General features: G+C 32.4%; 1 protein-coding gene and 1 pseudogene across 1 annotated transcript in view; both read right to left on the reverse strand.

Annotated features, from left to right (window-relative positions):
* LOC131873746 (truncated transcription factor CAULIFLOWER A-like) overlaps positions 1–4167 on the reverse strand; it is a 36288-nt gene extending 32121 nt beyond the window's left edge. Inside the window, exon 1 of the mRNA XM_059216931.1 lies at positions 3979–4167. Within this exon, the coding sequence (XP_059072914.1) occupies positions 3979–4160 (182 nt within the window). The 5' untranslated portion in view covers positions 4161–4167. The remainder of the gene's footprint in view (positions 1–3978) is intronic.
* Positions 4168–5087: 920 nt separating this feature from the next.
* On the reverse strand, positions 5088–10858 carry LOC131867122 (histidine-containing phosphotransfer protein 1-like; annotated as a pseudogene).
* Between the last annotated feature and the right edge of the window lie 278 nt (positions 10859–11136).

Genomic DNA, 11136 nt, shown 5'->3' on the forward strand with positions numbered 1-11136 from the left:
TATGTATTTATGATAATGACAGTGTATTTTTGTGTAGTGTTTTTTTTTATATTCACTCATGTATAGAAATTTTGCTGAAGGGTTTTTGTTCGTCTACATTTCTATATATTCATGATAATGAATAAGACGGTGTATTTTTGTGTAGTGTTTTCTTTGATATTCACTCGTGTATATTTTGTAGAATTTCTAACCTAAACATTGTATCTGAAAGCTAAAGAAATGAACTTTAGATCCATAATCATAGTCTTGTCTTATGTGCCAAAACCCTAGGTATAACTTTTAACATGAACAGGTGAATTACAAATCTGATATTCGATTGTTCATTAGAAATTTTGCTGAAAGTGTTTTTTTCTCCTGAAGAGAAACAAATGATCCATCTACGTTTCTATGTATTTTTTGTGTGGTGTTTTCTTTGATATACACTAATCAATATTTTGTAAATTTTCTAACTAAAATGTTTTATCTAAAAACCAAAAGAAATGATCTTTAGATCGATAATCATTAAATTTAAAATGCTATTAGCTAAACTAGCGAATCGACAAGCTAGAGTGAATATTAAAAATACTTCATAAGGATACCCATGTTTAGATCCCTGTGAATCAGAAAGATATTATCTATTTTTCCTCTCAAAGGAGAGCTTAGCAAAAATTTCTCTGCAGGTATGGTTGAATGGATGTTGTCCATGGTATATTTTAGTTGCTATCTTTCTTCTCATTTCACCATTTGGTGTTTTGTTAGGCCTTAAGGTATCTTTGGTTTTGAAATGAATCTACACTATAAATACTTGAATTTATAAGTCATAAGATGTTTTGGATTAGTAAAAAAAGGTGGTATTGGATGTTGACAAGTAAAAACATATTTCTATTAATAAATTATTTGTTTATTTTTTATTAAATATATTTTATGCCATATTTAGTTGATAGGGTTGTTTATATATGTGTATATTGAACATCTTATAATATTTTCAGGTGTTCTTAGTAGTTTATAATAATATAAAACAATATAAGAGATTTGATTAATACATTAAAAATAAATGACTTTTAATGTATCATAATTTATTAATATAAACTATTTTTAATAAACTTATTATTTGAATAAGGTAAAACAAAGCATGTTTGCTTTTCAAATGAGGCCAGAAATTCATGTGGCTCTACTCAAGTTGGAGGACCCTCTTCTACCTCTAGTGTTCCACATGTGACTTCCTTTGTCTTAATGGGAAGCTTTGGTAAAGGAAAAAATTAGGTATGATGGTACCTTTTGTCTTGATCTCATCTTTTCAAATCCCTTGTGATGCTAGATGTCAACACTCTCATGTCTCAATCAACTCAATGGACTATTAAATTTTCTCATATATAACTAATTCTACTATTGAGAGACTCATTGCTAAGATGGATTATGTGCTTGTGATGAAGTTTTTTTTGGAAGGAAACCAAACATTAACACTATTTCAAAACTAATGACTTTGAGGTTAAGAATAAAAGGATACCGAGAGTCAGCCACCTTTTCCAAAGACATTTTCCTTGCCCTCATGGAAGATTGTATTAGGATCTTGGTAACATGCCCTTAGTTTCTAGGGAGAACCATTTTATTTTTGTGCAAATGGAAGCTTTGTTTTGACCCAAATGTAGATCTTTATGTGATGGCCAAAACTTGGATAAATATTGGGACGAGAAGATAATTGTAGGGATTTCCAACTCCTTTAGCCAATTCATCACCCTAGACAATTATACGGAAAAAATGGTACTCAATATTATTTTAATGTGACTATCAACAACATTGTTCACGTTAGTGTTAGCAAGTCTCCTCCTGATGCAAGCTTTCCTAGGTAGATTTTCTCAATCACTCTTGGTTGCACCGAGTTGCATGCTTCATTCTAAATAGCAATTGTTATTCTAGTCAACTATGCTTATCACTATTCAACCATGCAAGAAGAAGTTGCTAGTCAAAAATACAGGGGCCAATAGTCTAAAGAACTAATCATACTCAGAAACAAAACCAAAGGAAACATTAGCACTAACAGTAGAAAAAACTCCATCATAATATGACAAAGGAGAGACATGACAGGTCCACTAAAATGTGCCACAAAGGAGAAAGAAGATGAAGGCAAGGCCCGTGCAGAAAGAGCATGACCTTGATGGTAACCTTCAGAAATTTGACTGCAAATAATTGTGTTTAACTTCTTCTTCTTAACTCCCAAATTCTGATACCATGTTAAATTTTCTGCACAACAGAATACAAATCTAGCTGAAAGAGAAGAAACAACACTGAAATTATTAATGGAATCATAAACTAGAAGATATGCATGAAGAGTTAAACTGAAATTACGAGAAAGACAGAGAGTTTAACAATGCACTCCTTGGTTAGCTTATGCATATCTAGCAATGCATGAATACCTGTTACGGTGGAACAAAAGTTTTCCGTAAATCATTGGCACCAAACTGTTGCATGCGCTAACAGATTTGATTAAGCAATATATGGAGGCTCCAATTTTGTCTTCAGATGGACTATAAAAAAGCTTCGAGTTTTTTTTGGCAGGCGCATGAGATGGTAAATTATGATCCCAAATGAAGGACATTTTATTGTTTCGTTCGATGCTGATTTCAACGTGTATTCTATTGTACGTAGAGTGATTTGTTTTCTGCTGTTTCGATAAATGTTGATTTCTTCGCATATAATCTTCTTTCTTCTCTTTAAAATCAGTAACTTCCAAAATTGTAAAATGATGAAATAGGAATCAATATGTCTAAGCAGTAAATCAATTTAAAATTCAAATCTAGAGGGCTAGTTCGTGCGCTAAAATAAAGTGTCAATTTAGGGGAGTTTGTTTTTCGTGTTTTTGAAAACTGTAAAAATTCATCTATGGCATCATTATTAGCGTCACAAGAAGCTGAATGGGTCCTACATTGCAGAATCTACAACCACTTATCTCCATTCACATTAGATCTTTTCTTTGTGCTCCTTCTATCTTCTCAGCATCACTAGAATCTTGGTTGATGATCAATACGTGACTATTGTTGAACAAGGGGCAGTCAATTTTTTGAAGGGCACGATCAAAAAATTGTATTCGAAATTGCTCATCTGTAGAAGCTATTGGATCACTAGGAGACAATTCCTTCTAAAATTTTGTAGTTGAACCTACACAATGATCTAGTTCGAAGAAAAAGAAGAAAAACTTGGAGAAAATAGAAGATAACATAAAATAATAATTAAATTCTATTAATCGTTTTCAATCAATATGAATTACAAAATATATATAATCTCAAGAACAGAAATTAAGCAAGAAATGTATGTAATTTTTGAAGAAAAACTGAAGAGACAGAGAGAAAACCCCTTTGTTAACTTAAATCCAAACACATCATGCAACATTGTTTTCTTTGTACTTTATGAAAACCAAGAAGAATAAGCCGAGTTAGAGTTAGAGTTCGCACTGTCATTCTTTACACTGTTGCTAGAGCCTTTCCTAACCCTCTTTTTATGGAGCCTCTTTTTATGAAGAGCTCCACAAAAGATTTTAAGAAGCGTGAAATTTCTACCGTGAAATTAAGATGTACAACTATTAAGTCATCTCCTCTATTAAGCATCAAAAATGTGCCAAACAATGAAGCACTATTTTATTCAATTTCAAGAAGTAGAAAGAAACGCGGATCTCTTCTTATGAAGAGCTCCACTTGCTCTTCGTCTGATAGGCTCATATTTTTCTATTCCTTGTAATTCTCTTTTCCGAACAAGTGGTCAGAATCTAAATCTATCAACTGTTATAAAGGCATGCTAGTCTAATGAAAGCTGACTGGTATGAACTTTTGTGAGAGAATTAGAATAAGATTATTAAGGCCTAGCTCAACTTCTTCATCACCCAAGCTCAAATTCTGAAAATCTCTAATCTATGATACATATCGATCTAATACAATACGACTTTTATAATAGCAAGCTAATACAATGAAAGCTACCTGGTAAGAGAGTTAGAAGCAGATGATTTACCTGGGGCTAGAGAAATGAGAGAGTTTGCCGTTTTGAGAAAAGATAACGAGACCCACTTGGGCGTCACACAATACGGAAAGCTCCCGCGCCTTTTTGATTAGACCAGCTCGCCTCTTGCAAAATGTCAGCACTCTATTCTTTTTGTCCTCAATTCTCTTCGCTTCGATCTTTCCTCGCCGCATTATATCCTTTTTCATGATGTTGTTCTACCAAAGAAGGAAACATTCCTGGAATTGAACATATCGTTTTTAGCAATATGAAAGGACTGGAACGCAGTGGGTAGGTGCTCTTTCCCAACAGAATTCAATCCTCCTCATAATCACATCACCTATACCACGCACAAAAGGTACGAGAATTCAATGGGGGAGGACAATACAACTCTAAATAGGTTGATAGGAATGAGCTCTCAAAAACATAAGTTATTCGACAGCGAGGACATAAATATTAATTGAGCCGATAGGCTCTTTGTATGCGCTTTTCTTGCCGGTAAATAGTGAGTGTGTTGGTTTTTTTTGAGCCGTTTTCTGGTGGTCTCGAAAAGAAAAAGGAAGTTGTTCAGTTTCATTTAATGTCATTAAAGTGAGTTGATGTCAGTTTTGTTTTTTTAAATTTTTTTTAGTGGATTTTGGTGGAGATACGGCAATACGGCTGATACCGAAGTTAATTCCTTTGGCTTCAGTATTGATTGTTGTTTGGACGGCAATTTTTATGGTCTGTATTAAACATTTTGGTTAATTCCTTTGGCTCTAGCGTTGATTGTTGTTCGGACGGTCATTTTTGTGGTGTGTGTTAAACATTTTGTGCAGGGCTTTATGTTCTGGTTAATTGCAGGTTGTTGATTATTTGATTCGGATGCAAGAGGGTATTCGAAGAGTTTTTAGGAATTGTTGTCGACACTAGTGAATTCCATTGCATTCTGCACTTGGGTTTTCCATTGATCTACAATTGGCTTTCAGCGTTCTTCGAATTTGTTGTTCGAATTAGCCTTTCAACTTAACCAAGTAAGGTGAACTTTAAATTTAGCAGATATTATATGCAAGTGTTTGTGGAAAAACAGTGTCAAACTTTTTGAATATGTGAAATTGTGAATACTTTTTTAACCCTCTTCCTCAATTTGTCACTGCAATCGTCCCACCTGCTTTCAGAATTTTTCACTCAATCTGCCATTAACCCAAAGCCCATTTTAGAACTTGACTGCAAAATAACAACAGGATTTAGATTTTAGATTGTGTTCGAGTTTAACAGTAGTCTTATGGAGAGTTTAAGTGATAATTGCCTGAAACAGATCTTCGAGCTTGTTCTTGAGAAGATAATACTCATGCTTCACTTGTTGCAGACACTGCAAGCACCTGCATTTAATCGAAAATTGAAAACACAAACAAAAAATAATAATCGACAGATTTTACCCAAGAGAAATTCTATGAATTTTTTTTATATAAAACACCTCAGAAATCTCCGAATTTTTTTATATAAAACACATAATTGTTTGATTCGGATGCAAGAGGGTATTCGAAGCGTTTTTAGGAATTGTTGTCGGCACTAGTGAATTCCACTGCATTCTGCACTTGGGTTTTCCATTGATCTACAGTTGGCCTTTCAGCGTTCTTCGAATTTGTTGTTCCAATTAGCCTTTCAACTTAACCAGGTAAGGTGAACTTGAAATTTAGCAGATATTATATGCAAGTATTTGTGGAAAAACAGTGTCATACTTTTTGAATCTGTGAAATTGTGAATAGTTTTTTAACCCTCTTCCTCAATTTGTCACTGCAATCGTCCCACCTGCTTTCAGAATTTTTCGCTCAATCTGCAATTAACCCAAAGCCCATTTTAGAACTTGACTGCAAAATAATAACAGGATTTAGATTTTAGATTGTGTTCGAGTTTAACAGTAATCTTATGGAGAGTTTAAGTAATAATTGCTTGAAACAGATCTTCGAGCTTGTTCTTGAGAAGATAAAACTACTGCTTCACTTGTTGCAGACACTGCAAGCACCCGCATTTAATCGAAAATTGAAAACACAAACAAAAACAAATAATCGACAGATTTTACCCAGGAGAAATTCTACGAATTTTTTTATATAAAACACCTCAGAAATCTCCGGATTTTTTTATATAAAACACATAGGAATCATGCACTTAAAGATCCAAAGGAGAAACGGTCTACCCATTTTTCTTTTTCTCTTGACAGAAGGCACGAAATGTGATGGATACGTTCTTAACTCTTTGTACCCCTGCACTGCTCATTTCAAAACAATACTACAACTGTTACTTAAATTTCAGAATTAAAATTTTTCAAGCAACAACATTGAACATTGATGGAGAGAAATTTGCATGCCTTGAGCTCCTCCCCTTGAAATGATGCAAATGGGCATCCAGTTTTTTGTAATCCACCGGTTCTTTATTCTTGCATATTACCATGAAATCATTATATAAGCCGTCATCTATCTTCCCCAACTCTACTAAAAACAAAACAAATCATTCAAGAATTTGATATTTTTGATAGCATAACTCAAAATTATTCAAGTTTATTGGAAAATAATGTGAAGCATATTGAAGAACAAGTTTAAAGAACATATAGTGTGGTCTCTATGTTATGGAGTAATTTGAGAGAGTCATCAAAAAACAAGGAAAGCACTTCTTCCACAAAACGAGGATTGCTTTCATCTTGTAGCTGCTCCAGCTGAGTATATTGTTCATCCAGAAATCCCTACAACACAACCCAAATAAGTTTTATTGTAGCATTGATTGTTGTTCGAATGGTCATTTTTGTGGTTTGTGTTTAACATTTTGTGCAAGGTTTTCTGTTTTGGTTAATTGCAGGTTGTTGATTGTTTGTTTCGAATGCAAGATGGTATTCGAAGTGTTCTTAGGAATTGTTGTATCTTTAAACTGTGTTCTTTTTTAATCTTTAAATTCAAACCGTTTTTCGAATTTGTGTTTGTTCTACGACCAGTTTTGCATCTGTCAGTATTGTATGTATTCGAGCATGTCTATTGTTTGGCCCTGAGATTTGATGACACTCTGCAGCTTGGGTAGATGCTTTTATTTCATAAACTATTCGCTTTGAGCAGTTTAGAAACTATTTAGGGTTAATTTTCTCTTTTAAATCTTAGGTTTTCTACTATACATAAACTACAATTTTCATTGCTTGCAGTTCAAAATTATTTTCAAGATATGTATCGATGCCTGCATCTCTTTCTCTGGCAATTTAAATAGTTTTGGGTTGGCCTCGTTTTATTGATTTGGGCATATATTACTAATTGTTTACCAAGCTCACAGTATACATGAGATTTATGTTGTTTGGCCTTGAGATTTGTCGACACTCTGCAGCTCAGGTAGATGCTCTTGTTTCATAAACTATTCGCTTCGAGTTTAGAGACTATTTAGGGTTAATTTGCTCTTTCAAATGTTAGGTTTTCTACTATACATAATCTACAATTTTCATTGCTTGCACTTCAAGACTATTTTCAAAATATGTATCCATGCTTGCATGTCTTTCTCTGGAAATTTAAATAGTTTTGGGTCAACCTTATTTTATTGATTTGGGCATATATTATGAATTGTTTTCCAACCTCACAGTATACATGACATGTCTATTGTTTGGCCCTGAGATTTAGCGAAACTTTGCAGCTTGGGTAGATGGTCTTGTTTCATAAACTATTCGCAATTTCACAGGTTTAAAAAGTATTGTTAGTATGCTATGGATGATATATATATATATATATATATATATATATATATTGCTGTGTGTGTACATCCATATATATGTATATATATGTAAGTGTGTGTGTATGTGTGTGTGTGTGTGTGTGTGTATTTATATGTATATATATGTATACATATATGTATATATATGTGATTATATATATATATACATGAAATCAATAAAACTGGTTCATTGATTTCAAAATATTTGGGCATAGTGACAATGGAGACAACTGAAATAAACACTCCAAAAATTGATAGTTTTTTTGGTTAAATATTAGCTATATAATATATCATATAATAGTCAAAATATTTTCTACTATTACACCCGAAACAAATACCTGTACAGGACTATGCATTGGTTTTTTAAACCCGGACATCAAACTTGAGAAAAACCTATACAAGGTTGTGCTTGATTTCTTAAACTCAGACATCAAATCCCTAAAAAATGGTCCAGAATTATTTTTTAGACAAATAAAGAAGCAACAATATTAAGGCCACATATAGGTGTCATATTTGAAGGTTCTTGCTTGAAAGACACGATATTGAACAAAAAATATTTTAGAATGCACTCAAGAAAAAAATGATATTCTCCTTCACTATAGATGGTACTTCGGGCATGTTATAACAGATCATTCCAAAATAGCCACTATACAAGTGTATATATGCTTTGATGGTCTTGATGGTATTCTGATAGGCTCTTTTTATGGACTTTTCCTATCGGTAAATAGCCAATATGTCAGTTTTGTTTGTCGGTCACGCTTTCAGGGGGCCTGGAAAAGGTAAGCCAAGTTGTTCATTTAATGTCCTTAAAGTGAGTAGATGTGTGTGTGTGTGTGTGTGTGTGTGTGTGTGTGTGTGTGTGTGTGTGTGTGTGTGTGTGTGTGTGTGACTATATATATGTCTATAAAGATGACATCAATAAAACTGGTTCACTAATTTTAAAATATTTGACCATAGTCACAATGCACACAACTGAAGTAAACAGTACAAAAATTGATTTTTATACATACATATATGTATATATATGTGAGTATGTGTGTGTGTGTGTGTGTGTGTGTCTATAAACATGAAATGAAAAAAACTGCTTCATTAATTTCAAAATATTTCAGCATAGTGCCAATGGGAACAATTGAGATAAACACTCCAAAAATTGATGTTTATATATATGTGTGTGTGTGTGTGTTAGAATATATATATATATATATATATATATATATATATATATATATATATATGAGTGTATATATTTATATGTCTATAAACATGAAATCAATAAAACTGGTTCATTAATTTCAAAATATTTGATCGTAGTCACAATGCACTGATATAAACACTCCAAAAAATGATATTTATATATATGTGTGTGCATGTGTGTATGTATGTATATATATATGTGTGTGAGTATATACATATATGTATATATATGTGAGTATATACACATATGTCTATAAACATGGAATCAATAAAACTGGTTCATTAATTTCAAAATATTTGAGCATAGTGACAATGGGTGCCACTGAAATAAACACTCCAAAAATTGATATTTATATATGCATATATGTATATGTGTGTGTGTGTGTGTGTGTGTCTGTGTGTACATATATGTATATATGTGTGGGTATATATACATATATGTCTGTAAACATGAAAACATTAAAACTGGTTCATTGATTTCAAAAAATTTGAGCATAGTGCAAATGTAGACTGCTGAAATAACCACTTTAGATATTGATATTTATATATACATATATGTATATATAAATAAACATATATATATATATATATACATATATATATATATATATATATATATACATATATATATATATATACATATATATATATATACATATATATATATATATATATATATATATATATATATATATATCTTTAACGCAGACCACAAAAAAAACCATTCGAACAACAATCAATGCTAGAGTCAAAGGAATTAACCAAAATGTTTGACACAGCCCATAAAAAATGTGTGTGTGTGTGTGTGTGTGTGTGTGTGTAGTGCAAATGTGTTTGTATTAATATATGTATATATATATGTGTGTGTGTGTGTGTGTGTCTGCATATGTATATATATACATGTGTATATATATGTGATTGTACATATATATATGTCTATAAACATGAAATCAATAAAACTGGTTCATTAATTTCAAAATACTTGGGCATAGAGACAATGGAGACAACTGAAATGAACACTCCAAAAATTGATATTTATATATGTGTGTGTGTGTGTGTGTGTGTGTGTGTGTGTGTGTGTATATGTAAGTATATATACATATATGTCTGTGAACATGAAATCATTAGAACTGGTTCATTAATTTCAAAATATTTGAGCATAGTGCCAATGGAGACAACTGAAATAACCACTCCATAATATGTGTGTGTGTGTGTGTGTGTGTGTGAGTATATATACATATATGTCTATAAACATGATTTCAATAAAACTGGTTCATTAATTTCGAAATATTTGACCATACTGACAATGCAGACAACTGAAATCAACACTCCAAAAATTGATATTTATTTTGATAGAGTATTTGCTATATAATATATCACATAATAGTTTTAAAAAATTCTGCTATAACACTCGAAAACAAAGCCCTGTACACAGTTATGCATTGATTTTTTAAACTCACACACCAAACTTGGCAAAGACCTATACAAGATTGTACTTCATTTCTTAGACTCAGACAACAAAGCCCTTTAAAATGGTCCAAAATCCTTTTTTATAGGAATAAAGAAGCAACAAGATTAAGGCCATATACAAGTGTCATATTTGAAGGTCATTGCTTGAAAGACACAATATTCACCAGAAAAAATTTTAAAATGTGCTCAAGTAAAAAATGATTTTCTCCTACGCTATAGATGGTACTTGGGGCATGTTACTCTTGATGGTACTGTTGTTACAACAGATTGCTTGTTTTCTACTGCTTTTTTTTGGGGGGGGGGGTTTAATTTTCTGCTGAAGAACCTTTTGTATATTCATTTGTGTTAATTATTCTGATACACTTTCAATTTCTCCAAGCCAAAAAAAAAAACATTTGCCAGCTCTACAAAAACAAACTGGAATGTCTACCATGCTTGGCCTTGGTGCTAGCTCCGAACAGTCTCCTGCAAAAGCTTCAATGAGCTTTTCGTTAATTTGTTTTCCCATATTCATCTGTGTTGGCATTCCAAAATACTTCACCTGATACTTGTTCTCTATAGCTTTTGTTTGTGGGATTTACTTTTCTCCTGAAGAACATTTTGTGTTTTCATTTCTGTTAATTATTCTAACACACTTTCTTTTCCACCAAACAAAAAAATATAAAATTGCCGGACCTGCAGAAACAAATCACTATGCCTACCTCGCCTGGCTCTGCAGCTGACTTCGAACTGCCTCCCGCTGACACTTCAGTGAGCTGATTTGTTCATCTCTTTTCCCATATTCGT

Source organism: Cryptomeria japonica, chromosome 2, assembly GCF_030272615.1.
Source record: "Cryptomeria japonica chromosome 2, Sugi_1.0, whole genome shotgun sequence".
NCBI classification, from domain to species: Eukaryota; Viridiplantae; Streptophyta; class Pinopsida; order Cupressales; family Cupressaceae; genus Cryptomeria; species Cryptomeria japonica.